General features: G+C 48.5%; 1 protein-coding gene across 2 annotated transcripts in view; it reads left to right on the top strand.

The window, feature by feature from the left end:
* The window catches only part of SGSM1 (small G protein signaling modulator 1), a 49,690-nt gene that overhangs the window by 2,215 nt on the left and 30,312 nt on the right, over positions 1–17,163 (top strand). For both annotated transcript variants that reach the window (XM_080403774.1, XM_080403773.1), the window contains exon 3: positions 11,788–11,863. In XM_080403774.1, coding sequence (XP_080259900.1) covers positions 11,788–11,863 — 76 coding nt within the window. The remainder of the gene's footprint in view (positions 1–11,787; positions 11,864–17,163) is intronic.

Raw genomic sequence — 17,163 nt, 5'->3', positions numbered from 1 at the left:
AGTAAAGACTGAAGGAGAGAGGTGATGTAAGGGGAAGCCCTTCTGCCCTGGTGAAAAGCTACCAGCCAACGTGGCATGGTGCTGTAATGTGGGTGTTTGACACAGTCTAGTATCTCTCCAGCAGCCCTTTAGTAAGGGCAGTGCAGGTGCAGAGCAGAGATTGTTTTCTGGTGGGTCTCATTGCTCGGGGCTCTGCTTCAGGATGTTGGTGCAGGTGTGGGTTCTTTGCCTGCACAGGCACTAGGTGGTTGCACTTCAGGTTTCTCCCAGCTGGAAGCAGTAAGACCTGGCAGGGACCCTGGTCCTGTGAGAAGGGGCTGTCTGTGCACTGCTGTGCAGGTGGGGATGCTCCATGGCAGACCCGTGCTGTGTGCTCTCTCCACCTGGGCTTTGCTCTGTTAGGATTTAAAAAAAACCTGGGGAAACATGATTCCATGCATTATATAGTTAATTATTTAGCAGCATGTCTGAAATTGGGAGCTGGTGGGGCATTCTTCTGCCTGTTGCTCCCTGCTCGCTAGGCCCATTTTGTTCATGGTTTTGTCTTTTCTTCCTCTCCTAAACTGACTTCAGGTTAAGTCCAGTGCTTGTGCAGACTTCAGGGAGTAGTAGAAGGGGCTAACTGCAGAAGTCTCCCCCACTCCCCCCACCCCAGAATTTTTACCTTTCACAAAACTGTGTGTTCTCATTTCATTAGACCATTATCTGATGTTGCTTCAGCCATGGCTCTGTGTGATCTGCTGGGGTCCTCAAGTGCAGGTGAGCTCCACTGAGACTGGGGGCAGCTATGGATCGTACTCTGGAAGCCACGCCACATCTGTCATCCTACTGGAATAACTGAACAAATAAAATATTGTGAAGATGAGGTATGATTAGAGAAGGTAGATAAAACAATAGATCAAAATTACTGAAAGCACTGCAGTGAGCAAATGGGCTTTAATATTTGGTTGTTGCCACGGTTAATGCATTTTTATTTTTAAGAAGTCCTGCTCTGCAGTAGATTTACAAGTTGAAATGAGTTGTGCTATCACCATCATATTCCGCCCCCTTTTCCCCCCCCACCCCCCCGGTCATAGCAAAATTGACTATTTGTCAGCTGACTGCAAGGGAAGGAGTGGAAGTATGTCTTTCTGAGGAATCCTGTTTCCTGTTATGCAAGATAAGAAGCATAACCAAATCTTCCCTGATTTTTTTTTTTGTTGTTTAGAGCTATTATCAGTTGGAATGAGGCTTCTTTAAAAACCCACAGCCTGAAATATCCATGTTTAAAATGGCTTTGGATTTTCAACTAAAAATATTCTTGCAACCCATGCCTCTCCCCTTCTTTTGCACATTTCAGTTTTAATAGAGGAGAATTCTGAGGTATGTTTTTGACTGCCTCCAGGTAATTGCACTGCATAGAAAAATAGGTGGGGAAGCAGGTGTTACCCGTGAAATACAGGCTGTACTATACTGTGCCTGGAAAATGAGTTGTGTGAAAAGCTGAATGGAATAGGGGGAGTAATCAGTTGTCTTGTTTATTCTTCTGCAGAAACGTAGTTTATATTTTAACCTTCCACTCGGCAAGCAGCTTTAACTCTTTTACTCATCAACAGCTGCTGTGCCTGTATAGAACATGTTGCTGCCTGTTCCTAGAATTGTTTTAAAAAACTATTGTTGACTGACCACAGGCTGCTTGCTTGCTGATGTCCCATGATCTTCTATCGGATATAAGATTTATTTTTAATAGCTTGTATGGTTGTCACTGTGTAGCTGTTGACTAATTGCATCATCATGTATCATAGGGACAATAGTCAGTCTCTCTTCCTCCCACCCTTTAAATGATGTGCCCCCGCTATGCAGCCATATTGTCTAGTTCGTGGCTAAGTAACACAGAGTGACCGGTAAGAGCAATATTTTTGCAGCTTGAGTTTGTTTTTCTGGAGCACGTACATATGCCCATAGTTCCAAAATATCAGATTGCAGCTGTCACTGCCAGCTATTTCATTCTGGATTGGTAGAAAATTGTAAATTAATTTAATGTTATTAGGATTTGAAAAATTAATGTTGATAGCTTTAAATGTTCTCAAGGCCAATTTTTTTTAAAAAAGGCCTTTGTGTAGCCATCAAAACTGTTCAGGCAAAATGAAGATGAGTATGATAAGCTGAAGGTTTGTAATGAAAGCTTCTATTTGCAGAGGGACCTTCTGACGTCTCTCAAGCACCCAGGTCAGCCTTTTTCAAACGTTCCTATATTAAAAGTAAACAGATGGCTTTAATGCAGCATTTCTCGATTGCCTGCACCAATCTCTTCTGAAAAGAGTATTACTAATCGCTGGGGACCATTTTCTCTTCTTTTGAAGATAAAAGCAGTGGTGTGCAGAAGTGCTTTCACACTCCAGAACCCCTGGCTTGATGTTTTGTACCCAGAAGAGGTTTCATGCAGCTTTCCTCCTTCCTTCATCTTCCTTCTCAGCATTCAAGGAGACGAGATCTGTATGCCAGAGGAGCCTCCTTCCTCCCCATCCAGCCTCTCCTCTCTGCTCCCAAAAGGTCATCCTCTTCTGGTATCCTGGCCGTTGCCATGGAAATACCTGGTTTTGCACAGATTTAGGACTTCAAAGCAATTCGAGGCTGGAAGTTCCACCTAGTTTCAGTGCAGGTAGTGTCAGTCTTTGCCATGTTTGCTAATTGAATCCAAACTGCTTGTCAGTGTAGCGTTTAGCACCTCAGAAAACCGCAGCTTCGTGGCATGATGGGTGCAGAACAAAGCAGGGTAAAGCTTTGAGATCAGACGTTGGAAACAGAGAAATGACTAAAGTTTTTCCTAAAATGTTTCAGTGCCTTTATTGAGCATCTTACAGCTAGTGGTACCAGCAGTGCCAACAGATGGTAGGGAAATTTGCGTTTGACAAACACAACAGGAATAGAACCAGCTATAACATGATCTTAAATTAGTGTTGTATGTATGGATTTTTGGCCAAAAGTTGATGCCCTATGAAGAAGGTCTGTTGAAAAATACTGTCAGCAAATATGCATCACTGGGATCGTTCCCATTTCTCCCAAGGTACAATGTTGCTTTATGGACCCTTCAATGTAATGCCTTTTACATTTCTTTTTCCAGCTAACTGCCCAAATATTCAGAGTTCTGCTTCCGCCTTACCCCCCAAGGAGACTCAGCCCAGTTCCCAGCCATGAGTACACGTGGTTCCTGGGGAAGGTCTGCTGGCTGGCCTGAAAATCCCACGTGTATCACATGGATGATATCCTAGCTGCAGAAGGTGCTGTGTTTTATTTAGTAAGCGATGATGAATAATTAAATAAGACTTTTAGAAAAGCCAAAGGTCTTAGTTGGTAGGATTGAGATCAATGTTTCTGTGGCAGCAAGAATATGGAGCTGACAAATGGCTTTAAAGGCTAGTGCATGTAAAGTGCGTGGTGCCATTAGAGCTGTCCCGGTGCTGTCCTCCTGTGGTGCAAGGGGACCGTAATCTCTCTTGGTCCATTGAAATGGCTGGTGAGAGTCCTTGAAGTCTGTGCGTATAAATAGTGCATGTACTCTGAAGCTAGCAGTATTTTAACTGACCGGAGCACAATTAATTTGAATTATTTAGTGGTCAGCTAATAAACTCTTAGGTAAGTGGCAGAGCTTGGCTGCAACTTGTGATGGTGCTGGAAAAGTCTGGCACCTGCTTTTGGAAGATAAACTGTCTTGCAACACTGAGTTTGATAATGTGAATTCTGTAAACAAGTCTGCTAAAAAAAGGATGTTGTAGCAACAAGACAGACAATAGGCAGACATTTCAAATGAGAGGATAAATCTGGTTTGTGAGAGGTATCGGACTGAGAAGTTCCACTTTAGCTTAAAAAGTGGCTTTTAGCTGCAGCGCAGGCAGTGTGATGGAAAGTGCTGTTTTTTCTATCCACCCAGCACACAGAGAGCTCTGGGGGCACTGGAGCGCACAGTCCATACACAAGTAGAGGACCTGGGGTTTGTGTCCTAGAGCTGAACAGCGATTCTGCACTTGCTTTGTCTTGAACACTGAACCACCTTTAGAATCATAGAATCACAGAGTCATTTAGGTTGGAAAAGACCTTTGAGATCAAGTCCAACTGTTTGGTACAAGTCAGCCTGAGAGCCAGAGGCTGGCATTTCTGCTGGGCAGTGTGGGCTGGCTGACCTGGTGGCAAAGCCCTGCAGCATGACTGTTGGAGCTGTGGTGCAAGTGAATCACATTTGTCCTTGCAGATACGAATGTGTCTAGGGTTGTCTTAATATTGCATCTGCTTCACCAAGTGATCCTTTGGCATATTATAATACCTGAGAAATGGTAACACTGTAGCACTGCATGGAAAGTCTTGCACGTGTATGGGAAGCTGCTTCCTGTGGAGCTGAACCAGAGCTTATTCCTGGAAAGAGATCTTGATTTGGAGAAGCAATTAAAGAAACGCTCAGATTACCGCAAGGAGTGCCCACATGGACATGTTGCACCAAAAATGACATGTAAAATGGGATTTTTAAGTGCTAGAGTTAACTTCCAAACACATAATCAAAGCAGCACTTGGAGACTGCAATGAGAATGAGGAAACACCAGCTCATAAAAGAATTGGAAGAACAAACAGACAAAAGCAAGTTTAAAGCCTGTATCATCAATGTGGGAGATATTTGTTAATTTTTTGTTTGTTTGTTTAGTTTTGTGAGGTTTTTTAACATAGAAGAGCAGATTAAACAAGTTTGTGGAAAAGAAACCCATTGAGATTTAGTGAAGAGACTTCACTGACAAACAGCAGTTGTGGATCCTGAACACAGTGCTTGTTTGTGCTGGATGCTTATAGGGATGCTTTTTCCTGATTCCCTGCATATTTACTTGAGGCAAGAGTCATCTTCCTGCAGTCTTGAAAAGAGTTGGGAAGGAAGAGAGATTTTTCAGGGCTACTCCTGTATCTGCTGGGGTTTTTCAGAGCTATTGCAGTGCTGCTGGTGGGCAGGCTAATTTTGTCTGGCACCATGATAGTCAGTGCTTGATTGCCCTCCTAGGCAAGGTAGATTCTGAGAGGATACAGGCAGTGCAGCTTTTCTGGCTCTGGTGTTGCATCATCTCATCCCACCCAAATCCTTGGCATCCCACGCAGAGGTGGATGTTCAAAGGTAGCAGAAGACACCTCAATTTCCACTATGTTTTTTACTATGAATCTTTTGTTTTCAGAATGCGGGCTATGTGAACATTCAGCAGCAGGTCTTGCTGTTTCTGACCAGACCTGATCAATAGCAGTTTCTAAAAACACTTCTGCAAAGACCAACTCAATCACTGAAGGCATTTATCTTATTGTAGCTTTTATTTATATGAAGTGTCTCTCATTGTGGGAGGTCCCACTACAAGGGCAGAAATCAGACCTGGTTCTGTTCTCCCACTGTGTCACAACACTCTCAAAACTAGCCAGCTGCAACAAGGTCTTTCACCGTCACATACCAACGTACTCTTCATGCCAGTCCCTCTGCTGCCTTCTCTTAGTCTCTCCTCATCCAGGGCATATGTTCTCTTCTCTTGCTTCTTCCTTGGCTGCTCTCTCTTCATTGACTCTCAAGCACTTAACAGAACCAGCTACAGCCGCACCTTATCTACACTGGCCAACCCTCTGCCCCTGAAGCCAGCCCACAGCTGTATATTATCAATGCTAATTAACCCAGCTTCATTCCTCTACACCACTGCTCTGGATGTACATGTTTCGGTGTCTGGCTGCTTTGCCCCTTTGGAGTGGGACAAAAGAGTCTGAGCACCTGGCTGTTGGCCTCACTGCTCAGTGACTTGTGTGTCTCCCTATCAGAGGCTGTCTTCCAGAACCCCGTCTCCGGGAGCCACGAGCAGGGTCTAGCAAACAGGCCCACGCCTGGGGGTGTCATCACAGCTGTATTGCACAGAGCTCGCTGTTCTGCAGCCCTTTTGGCAAAGTGACCAAGCTTCACCTTGAAACAGGACTGGGAAAAGGATGAAGCTGGCCACTCTGCATCTGCATTGCTAGAAACAATTTCACAGAGTTACGAGCACAGCCAAGTACATGGGAGATGCTGTGCTTCAATACAAATGCCTTAATAACCAGCGAAGGACTTTGCAAGAAGCATGGCAGGGAAAATTGTGACTGTAAACATCACTGGATAATCTAGAGTACAGGTTGTATGGTGACTTGCCTGGAAAAATCCAGCCAGGTGAAACAGAGTTCTGAGTCAATATTGCCTCAGACTAATTAAACCCAGGGTTACTGGTTTGCTTCTGATCTCTGCAGCTCGGTGGTTATTGCAACTGCTGTAATACTTGGTTTGCTCCACCGATGTGAATGGCGGCTGGGACTGGGTACAGTTAAGAAGCACTGTTGCGGGAACATTGGATTTTGAGTTGAAGTCTAACCCTGGGAATTTTGTAGCAGAGAGACACAAGCCTCCATCCCTCTTTGGGGTCTGGGGGTTGTTGGATAGGTAAGGTTTTGGTTTTGTTCTTGAAGGGGGAAGAAAAAGTGGTTAGTCAAACAAAATTTTAATAGCAATGTTTTGACTGTGATGGAGCGGGCCAGGCCAAGGAGAACCAAAGGGAAGGCTGAGACATCTGCGATCAGGAGCCTCGCTGCAGGTATGGGGATGCAAGCTCAAATCGCTGGTCTGAAGTGGGTGTGCTGGGATTGCTGTTGCCCCTGGTGAATGCCATAACTCGGTTTTCTCAATGCCTGTGGCTTTTGGATCTGGCTTTGGAGGTGGGACAAGGAGGAAAAAAAAATGTTTTCCTTGTAATTCAGACGTGCACATGAAGCCAAGGACTAGCTCACTTGTTCACGAATCAGTGATTCAGATGGTAATGTCAGGACTAGCTTGTCTTCTGTTGTATTTTTGGAACTGCAATTAATGCTGTTGTGTTTGGGTGGAGACCTTGTTGTGAGGTGTCCCTGTGACCCCGCTCTCCTGGCAGGGGGTGACTTGTGCTGTGCTCACAGTTGGAGCCAGGAGGAGTGTTTTTATTGTTGTGTAATACTTTATAATATTCCTCTCGAGTTTACCTACAGCTAAATTATTAGTTGCTGTTTTAATTTCCTTTCTAATAGAAGAAGAGCAAACATCTCATTTTCCTTAGGCTGGCTCTAGATAAAGAGTGGGCAGCCTCATTTGTTGAGATTGTTCTGGCTACAATATGAGAATTAGCATTAAAATGCTGGAATGCAGCATGTTTAAAGGCTGTTCAAGTCTTCTCTATAGAGTGAGCCAAACATGGGTTAGCTGGCATTCTCCATCCCTGCAGTGTCACAAACACGCTTCGCTTTCCAGAGAGGATCTGGGAGCACCGTGGCAGATGGCTGCTGCGGCATTTGTGATCCCAGCTGGCTGTGGAGGGGCTGGGGTCCAGGTGGAAGAGTCCTTTGGGACCTGCAGACAACAGCACAGGAGACCCATCAAGAGTTTTGGGGTTGTCTGGGCTGGAGCTGTCCTACAGATGCCAGCTGTGTCTGTTTATGGGCAAATGTAAGATTGTTTTGTTTGAAAACTCATTTTCTGTTACAAGACTGTATCCATCTGTCTAGCCCTTACCTGTTGGGGCTTTGTTTTTGTTGTTTAGCTGCTCCCGTTCTGCTCTAGCCCTTCATGCCCTTCTTGCAATCCGCTTTCCATTTCTATTTCTTCATGTATCTTTGATTTTAGTGTGATAACCTCAGTCAATACAGTGCATTGTTTGTTTTTCTTTTTTTCTTTTAATGAGTAATTTTCCATTAAACTGTCTCTCTTGAAAGGTTGTTTTTTTGTGTGCCATGAGAGTGCAGGTTGTTTGTGCTGTGTTGGCACCAAGATGCCTGGTCAGAGTTGGAGTCCCGCTGTGCTGGTTGCTCCACAGGCACTGAGTAACCAGATGGTCGCTGCCCCACAGAAGGCAGTCCTGCAGTAGCTGCGACTGCAGGCATTGCATCAGAGCAGTGAGACGATGGCTTACGTGAAAGGTGGCTGGCAAATATTTGAATATACCGCTTAAATTTGAATATGTTCCTGTTTTAATCGGAAGCTGGTAATCGTGCATTGATTCTCAAGTGTATTTTGAGCGGGGGTTAAAATATAGACAATAGCAGTGTTGCCATGAGGGTACATTTGGTAGCGATGTGTTCATCATTTTCTAGTAGGTGAGTTGTCTAGTGAGACAAGTGTCTGTGAACCGCTGACAGAGGAAGCTCATCCCGGGCAGGTGAGGGCTGTGAGCCATCTGGACAAAGGCAGCCCAGCCTGCTGGGAGAGCCTAATCTTGGAACATCCCTGAAGGCTCTGAGGTGTGCATCACTGGGCCTCCCTGCCAGGGCTGCAATGAGGGTGTGATCGGTGATGGTTCTTGGACTGATTAGTGTTTCAGAAGGAGGGATTGGCATGTCTTCGTTGGACACTTGTATGTCAGGTGGAGGAAAAGGAGGAGCTCTTCTTTTGGTGTGTACCTGGGCACTGGTCACTGGTGGACATGAGGTGTGTGCTGTGTCTCTACTTCGCCCCTGCAGCTGAGGTCAAGGGATATGTCTCACTATAACACAGCAAATAGAAGAGAAGGACTCCTTTCCTGTCACCGGGACTTGCTCTGTCCCCATTTCTGTTTCGCAGTGTTCCTTCTGTTGTTGAAGTTTAAAATAAAACACTGCTGGAACTGTGAAGCCCAAATGAGGATTGCAGCTGTCCCCTTTTGTGGTGCTCAGCACTTTTCAATGGTACAAGGGGCAAAACTATGTTGGGCATAGTGAGAGGAAGGGCTTGCTAACCTCACCTGCCTCACCCTGCTGGAAGGTGCCCTGATAAGGGACAGCTGCAATTTTTGGCCACTTGCCACAGTGGTGAGGTAGAAGAAGGAGCTTTCTTGCAGGTCTCTGGAAGCAGAGCCCTCTGCGCCTGGGGCATTCTTGCAGCTGGAGTCGCTGCTCCAGGCACAGAGTCGGGATGTAGGAGCTGTATTGTGCTGTGCCAAGGGCAATTTCCCAGCACTCTGAGCCACCGCCGGTCCCAAGGTCCTCACCTCACTGTCAGCTCATCTGATCTTCCAGATACAGGTGGAATCACTGCGCAAGTCCTGCTCCTCCTGGGTTCACAAGCAGGCTCTGTTAGTCACCCAGCACACTGGAGCAGAGCAGTACTGGGAGCTGACCTGATTGCTTTGACATGCAGTGAGATGCTTCTGGCTTTAGATATGACATTTTCTTAATCCATATTCGTAAAAGGATTTCCTTTATTGAGCTGTCAGCTTTGCATAATTGACCTTGATTTTATCTTGCAAAGGAGTTTAATTCCCCAAATGATGCCATTAAAGGTCTTTCATACATGCAGGGTTTGCTTGGCCAAGTCTTGACCTGTGCTTTTTTCCTCCTCTCTGTGCCTTCAGAGAGAGCATCTTGATAAGCAGAACCTCTCTTATGCGCACATCTCTGCACTGTGAACCCTTTCCCCTGCATTTTTTGAAACCGAAGAGTGAAAAGCAAGATGTTATACAGGCACTAGAAGATGAAATCCGGGCACGCTGACAGCTTTGTATTTAAAAGGAAAACCAGTGAGGAACTGGACGTTTAAGGACCAAACATTCAGCTGGACTTTCGCTGATTTCAGCAGGATTAGGGAGGGTGACAGCAGGGGATGGAAATCACCGCCACTCTGAGCAGGGTAGGACAGGCTGGCTGTAAGAGGCACAGCACCTTGTGAGCAGAACAGCTGGGATCTGCCTGGAAAGGCTGCAGTGTTTGTACCAGGGCTGTGGAGTGATGTGGGGACAGGTGGAGGGACAGCAGATCCTGTGGTCTGATGATGAGAGCTGGCAGGGCTTAGCCGGTGAGGCTCAGCGGGCATGGTGCCGAGGAAGCAGGCTGGATTGTGCCAGAGGGCAGCTTCCAGGGCTAGGGCAGTTCATGGGGCCATCAGGCTAGGTCTGCCTCCTTCATTAATAACACCTACTTCTCTAGCACTTTCTGAGCAAGGCTCCAAATTCCTTGAGCACTAAACTCCCCATCTCACGTGCAGTGCCTGTGTCCTACAGAGGTGTGGGGACAAAGGGAGATGATGTTGCTTGAGAGCTGAGGCAGCCCTCAGACCTGCTCTGTGTTCCCTGATCTGCTCTGCCCTGATCACAGGACCATACTCCCCCACGTCATCCAGCTTGAAGGGCATTTCATGCCAAATCCCACCCTGAAGGTCAGAGCACCCTGAGCAGTATTCCCCCAACTGGTGGACACTGGGAGAAGTCATTTCTGCTGAGAGTGCAAGTTTGCATTACTGGTGAGCAGCAGCATGTGTTTTGGTGTTCCCTTCAGTGTCCTTCTTTTGGAGGACAAGGGAGTTCAGCACATCAGCAAGGTGGCTCCCAGGAGCAGTGGGAGGCACACAGGCAGGACAACACACTTCAAACAGGAGACATTCAGCAAAGGGAGGGGACAGCAGTTTGATGGCAGTGCTGGAAGCTCACCATCAGAAATAGGAAGTCAAGGCACTTAAAAAAATCCTCTCCTTTGATAGTGAGTCAAGTTTGTAACTTAGTTTCTGTGAAGGGTTGAATCAAAGCTTGCTCTAGCCCAGCTTTCTAGCTCCAAAACACCAAGCAAACAGCACAGGCTGCACGGGAAGGTGGGCTGGAGAGCAGGGAGCTGGCTCAGGTGCATCTGTGGAGACTGAAGGCACGGTGGGAAGTGCTTCGTATTGGAAGGGTGAGGATGAGCTCTGCAGGGTAATCCTGTTCAGGCTGCTCAAGCTGAGCCATGGGGAGCCAGTCTCGTAGCAGCGGTTGCAGCTGCCGGCTCTGAGGGGGTGTGTAACAGCTTTAATGCACCACAAGTTCATGAGCACTTAGGTACAGGGTGACCCTGCCCTATCTCCAAAACAGGGCTGAGGGGTCTGTATGCTATGAAAGGGATGTTCTCAGTGGGACGGAAAGAGCTGGGCACTGTCAGTGCTGACAGCAACAGGTACACAGGAAGAGCAGCAGTGCTAGGGGTACTTTGATTTCTTGCTCTGGTAGTCCTTGACTCCTCAGGCTCCTCTGACCTACTGCTGTGGATGAGCCAGGCAGTCCTGGGAGCTTCTCCAAGGCTACAGTCTGTCCTCTGCAGCCTGCTTACCTGGCAGGCCTGACCTTCCATCTTGTGTCTGCAAAAATTACACTCCTAATTTATGTGGGTTCCTATTTATGTTCTTCCCCTGATGTGCAACCTGTGTGACAGCTTCCTTTTGATTAATTGCACTGAAATGAGTGCCAGTAATGTGTCATAGACAGTAGAGGCTCAGTCAGTCAGAGGGCAGTGCTGATTGCATCGCTATGCAAATGGCATTCCTGGTCACATTTGGTGCCAGGTGATCCTTGAATTTGGCATTGACAGATGGTTGGAGTCATTTGGGACAGCAATGTCACATGAAATTTGTCAAATCCTCATAAAATGAAAGAACATAAAAATACTGTAAAAGCATTAAATATGAGATTTGGTTACCCTTATTAAGATCTCTTTTATGTAAATGGTACTTGATTCCTGAAGTTAATTCTCTGCTCATAGTTTTCCTACTTTGAAGTTTCTCAACAACAAAACCACATTTATTTTTTTTTATACCTGACTTGTTGAAATAGCCAGTGGTGCTCAGCAGCCAGAGGTGCATTGATTCTCTGTGAGACCTCATGTGCTATTAGCAGCAATTAGAAAACTCAGAGAGCAGAGGAGTGTCCTTACAGACACAAAGTGAGCAGAGCATCTCGCCCACTCCTCTGCAGGTCTCCCCATTCTGCTCCATGGCTGAAATGCAGCGTTTTCTCTAACTGGGCCTCTGTTCCACAGGTGAAGCAGATCATGGAGGAGGCAGTGACAAGGAAGTTTGTGCATGAGGACAGCAGCCACATCATCTCCTTCTGTGGTGAGTCTCTGGTGGGAAGTTGACTTGAAATGGGGGCAGGAACACCCTCTTCATGTTGGGCTTTTCCCTGCCTGGCGCTGGGGCTGTGGTATGTGGCTTTCCTGGGGACACACTGTGGGGTGTGTGCTGGGGCTGGGGAGGTGGTTAGTGCCAGAGGATGAGTTGTTCTGGCAGTGGTCTGAGTCCCTGAGGCCTTTGCTCTGTGCTTAAAATATAGAGATGTGTTAAAAGTAGTAGGGGTGTTGGCAGTGTATAGTCACTTAAGAAATACCAAAAATAATCTATTATTTTTAATTCCCTTGAGAACTGATTCAACAGAAAGTCTGTCAAATCCAAATATTTCCTTGCTATTATGAAACAGGAATTTATGGAAAGGAGTCTTCAGTCTGCCTGAGAGCAGGAGCAGAGGCTGGAGGCTGCTAAAGAATTCTAAATGGAATTTGTGGAAGATTTGCTCTGATACTATGCTGCTTTTGGGCTTGTTTTCTCGCAGCTGTGCTTTTCACTTAACCTTCTTTTTTCACTTGGTTTTTTTCCACTGGTGTGACAGCTTTATAAGTGTGGAAGTGTTTCAGAATGGGTCCATCAAAATCTTGGCAAAGCATTTTATAAAAACCTTCCTGAAAAGCTGTTGTCTTTTATCTATGGTATGTGGCAGGAGGACTTTGGGCAGGGACTGTGGAGCAGTAGAGGAGTATTTGTATCTCAAAGGTATACGGAGCAGGAGAGAGCAGCCGTGTTCTGGGTGGAACAAGTCATGAGTTTGAGGCCAGCTCTCAGCACCCCACCTGCTGTAGGGCTCAGCAGGCCAGCGCATCCTGGGAGGAGCATTCAGGGCAGCCCACCAGCTCCCATGGAGCAGCACGGTTTGTGGCAGCCCAAACTGCAACCACCGTGTGATAACACACAGTGTGGCTGGCGAGCTCACTTGGCGGCGGTGCCCAGGCTTGTCTTGGCAACTGCTCTACACTGGAGAAGTTTCTGGGGGCTGCAGCAGCCCACGGAGTGGTGCTGATGGTCCAGCATGTTGGCTCCCCATCTCTCCTCTGACAGAAGAAAACATAATTTTGCCCTTTAATGAGATCACTGCTGATTGTTGGGGAGAATTTGCCATCAGGGTGGTGAAATGAGATTATTTCTATTCTTTTGACCCTTTTGTGCTGCTTTCGTCACCCATTCAAAGTGGAGAGTAGTGTCTGCCGTGGACACAGTTAATGCCAAGATAAAGCAGTTTCTTCAGCAGCTTCAGCTGTCCAGTCTGCCAGGTGCTGCCAGGGTTAGTGTTTGCAAAAGTGGGGAGACCTGGCTGGTGGACTAGGGGGTGTTTGATGAATTTCAAACCTAGGCAGAAAGCAATTAGTCGGTTCATAGCAGGGCAAACATATCAGGCTATTGGATGAGTGAGGTGGTTGTAGCCCAGGAGCCCTGGGCATGGAACAGGCCCTTTGTGCTAGGTGCTGCATGGATAAGAAAATTTCTCAGCCCCTTGGGGATGCAGGTGGGATAGAGCTGGAGCCAGATGGGGAGCTTCAAGGAAACAAAGGAACAGCGTTATTCAGGTGTGTGAACTGTGATTTTCATACCCTGCCAGCCCTGTCAGTGTCAAGTGTTTACCCACTCACCCAGAGCTTGAGAGTGTGCTTTGGCAAGGCATCTGGTGCCCTCCATCTGCTTCTGTCTCCTCACTAGCAACTGTCTGAGAGATGGATACTGGTTTGGGGAGACACCAGTGACCGCTGTGGAAGAAGAGCAAGTTCCTTGCTGTCCTCTGGCTTGGTAGTAGGCTTGCACAATGGTGGTTTTCCCAGGTGCCTTTGTTTTTGAATCTGTTCATAGCCCCTTCCCTTGGCAGCGTTACATAGAGTAGCAGTCAGCTTTGCAATGGACCGTTCCGCCAGATTCCTGCCAGACACTGTGGTTGTCCTTCCGGGTGCTGCTCTCAGGGCAGTGTGGATGAGAAAGCTGTCACTGCTGGTCACTGGCAGCACTGGGCAAATGGTGGAGGTAGTTTGCTGAAAGTGACTTGCTGAGGGCTAGTGAATCTGTCAGGCATCTTACCCTGTTGTGCTTACCCAATTGCATGTGTGAGATGAAGCTCATCTACCAAGATCGGCAGAATTGCCCTCTTTGGGATGCTCCCTGAATTTTGCAAGGCAAAGTTCCTACACTTGGACTCCTGATGGAAGTGGTTAGAGTTCCCTCTGCCTGCTGACTCCTGGGGCAGGATGGCTTGTCCTAGGGCGCAGCATGGGGTTTTTGGGAGGCGTGGTATGCGTGCCTGTGCCTCTGGCATGGGTAGAGGTTCCATCGGCAAGGTGGGTGCTGCCCTTTCTCCTGGCTCAGTCTGATCTCACACACTGCCTGACCATGCACCGCTGCCGAGGAAGCGCTGCCTCCCCTGCCGTTTAGCAGCCTGTGATGCTTGCCTGCTGCCTGCTGCGTTTCACGGATTTCTACTGAGATGACAGACAGAAGAGGCATCATCGTAGTTCTGCTGGAGGAAGCTATGCTCCCTGTCTGCCCACTCACCAATTTTGCAGCCCTGGTGCCAGTGCTATACGCCACGTGCTGGCTCTGCCCCCAGCTGCCGTGGCAGTGTCTATGGCAACAGGCAGGGTGATGCCAGGCTGCAGCGCCAGCAGCACAGAACCGGAGTCTGGGCCCAGCTATGCCGCGCAGTGGAGGTGATGTGGGCTCCCTTGGCCTGAGCCTTCCTAACAGCCACGGCCTTCCTGTTCATCACGGTCCTGGGGCTCTGTGGAGAATTGCTGGGGGGGATCCTGCTCTGCAGTGTGCCTGGGTGCTCCTGGGGCAGATCTCAGCCACCTCCCTGTCGCTTGCTGCTGTGCAGTGGTGAACCCCTGAGACCAGGGGTTCCCAGGCCAGCAGTTGCCTCCGCAAAGCACTTAAATGGCAGAAACAAACTGTATCCCTTTCTGCAGGGCACAGAGCTGCTTTCCAAAGAGAGGCAGTGTTAGGGACGGGATGCTAGCTGTCCCCTCTAAATGGTATGGCAGAAAGGACCTTGGGAGAGACCACTGCCAGCTGCTGGGAAAGCTATCCGCTGCTTTTTTCTGTGCCTTGCTGTTTGCTGCCACGTGTCCTCCCCAGGTGACAGCTAGCCAGCCCTGTGGTCCCTGCTTAAAGCCCAGCATAGCTGCAAGGGGAAGCGTTGCTCCTGCAAATGAAGGGGCCTGGGCAAGGGCAGCCAGGCTCTGCTGCTGTGGGTGTCTGCTCAGCATTGCTGCTGCCAGGGATTTGAGACAGGGATGTGGATGGACCTCGCAGGGTCCCTGGCCAAGCAAGTTTCTTTAAAGGGCAAAGGAAGAAACTCCCCTGTTGTCCTGTGGCTCAGCCCTGGGACTGAAGCTGCCAGGGAACCTCTTCACTGCTCTGCTCCAAAACCACGAGCCCTGGCTTCCAGGTAAGGGGGTGGCAGCCTGTGCCTGCTCGGAGCCTGGTCTGCTTGCTGTGCCTGTTGCTCTCAGCAGGGGTGTTTGCCAAGTTACAGTCAGCTGTGCTTCCAGCATGCCAGGCTGGGGCCATGTGTCTGCTGCTGAGCAAACGGTGCAGGCAGTGTGTGGAGGGGGAGCAGCTCTCCTCAATTTACAAATAGCTGAAGGGCAGCTTGCTAATTTGGAGGCTGGGAAGAAAATGACAGAAGTGATGACAACTAGCTTTTGAAGAAGTTGCTCCAAGAAGGCTCGTGCAGCACTGTTACCGCTGAGTAAGACTAGTATCCACAGACAGAGGCACAAAAAAGAAGGAGAATGGAGCTGCGAGGTCTCCTTTTCTGCTCTGAAGAGCAAAGAAGCTGCCTTCTTCCTTTTCTCCTGGGCCCTTGCATAATAGACACGCTGGTGCTGGTTTCAGGCCTATGTGCCTTTGTACACTGCTGACCAAATGGCATCGAAAGAGCAGAACAGACTTCAAGGTGTGACTCATTCTCTGCTTTTCTGTGCAGCACGAGGCTTCACAGCCTGCAATTATTTATAGGCTCCTGTGACATGGACCTGAGGCATCCAGGCACGAAGGGTTCGTTGGATCCTTCTGGCTTCTTAATGATGCTGCTGCACTTTCACTGGCTTCTGGTGTTGCCTTCTGGTCTGTCTGCTGTTGCTTTCTCATTTGAATAGTATGCGCACCTTCCTCTGTTGTGGCTCTCTGTGAGACAGGTGAGCTTATAGAGCTTATAAATAACCTCTTTCCCTGACAAGCGGAGTGTGCTGCAAGCCTGGCTCTGGCTGGGCAGAGCTGCCCTTTTCTCTGGGGAGATCCACTCACAAGAGCCTTCCTTGTCAAGCCCTCCTCACCCTCTGCGTAGCCAGTGTACCGCAAACCCCCTCTGATGAAACCAGTGGTCTGGCAGGAAAAGGCAGCTGCCCCCGGCTGCCCTGCTTTGCCTGTAAGGGAAGGGTTTGAAGCAGACAAACGCGAGTTGGCATCTGTCACGTTACGCTGCCCTGGGAGGCTGATGGAGAGCTGGCGGCAGGGCTGGGGGCCTGCGTGAGCTGAGGGGTTTGTTGTCCACATCAGTGCTGAGACTGCTTTCATGCTCAACCCCTGAGTGGTTTGAATCATGCCAGGCCAGAGAGCTCTCAAGATCTTGGAAATACCTTTAGTCTTTTGCCAAGAAACAGAACTCCTACCTTACCTGGGTGTAGCTGCACAAAGCCCCTGTACCACGCTGTAGATCATATCCTTGGGGATGGAGAGAATCTCTTCACAGTGTCTGTTTGCAGTGGTGACAGTAAGTTATGAACTGGGCTCAAAAATTCATAAGGTTAAAAAAGAAACTGCCATTACCCTTGCATGTAGTGTGGACAAGGCACTCTTAGCGTGCTCAAGCCTCCGAGCCCTTGGGAGGGCACAGGGAGAGTTTTTCCTGTGGAGGCTGCACATTTGTGTGTAGTTTTGCCTGCAGGACTTGTGTTTTGGAGACATCCAGGCTACAGCATTGACGGATGCTGATGCCCATTCTGTCATGCTGGAGCGCGCTGGGAGGCTTTTCAGCAGTCCGGGTGTTCTCCCGCGTGCTGCTCACTGGTTGGCAGGGAGGTGCGATGCACTGGCCGTGACATGAGCAGCATGATGTGCTGCTCTCCTGCAAGACCATGAGCGCTCTTGCTTATCTGCTGGAAATTCAGAATGGAACTGATGGCACACTGAGCATCTGGTGCCCAGCAGAAGTTGCCTTTGTGCGAGGGCTGCAGGGAGGCAGCCCTGGCTGCTGGTCCGCCGTGGTGCTGTGAGCTGCAGCTGCCCCTCAGCTGTGCTGCTTTGCACAGCCCTGTGCTTGC

The sequence above is a fragment of the Falco punctatus genome (genome assembly GCF_963210335.1).
Source record: "Falco punctatus genome assembly, chromosome: 1".
NCBI classification, from domain to species: domain Eukaryota; kingdom Metazoa; phylum Chordata; class Aves; order Falconiformes; family Falconidae; genus Falco; species Falco punctatus.
Note: the sequence above shows the minus strand (reverse complement) of the source record. Positions and strands in the feature narration are given on the sequence as shown.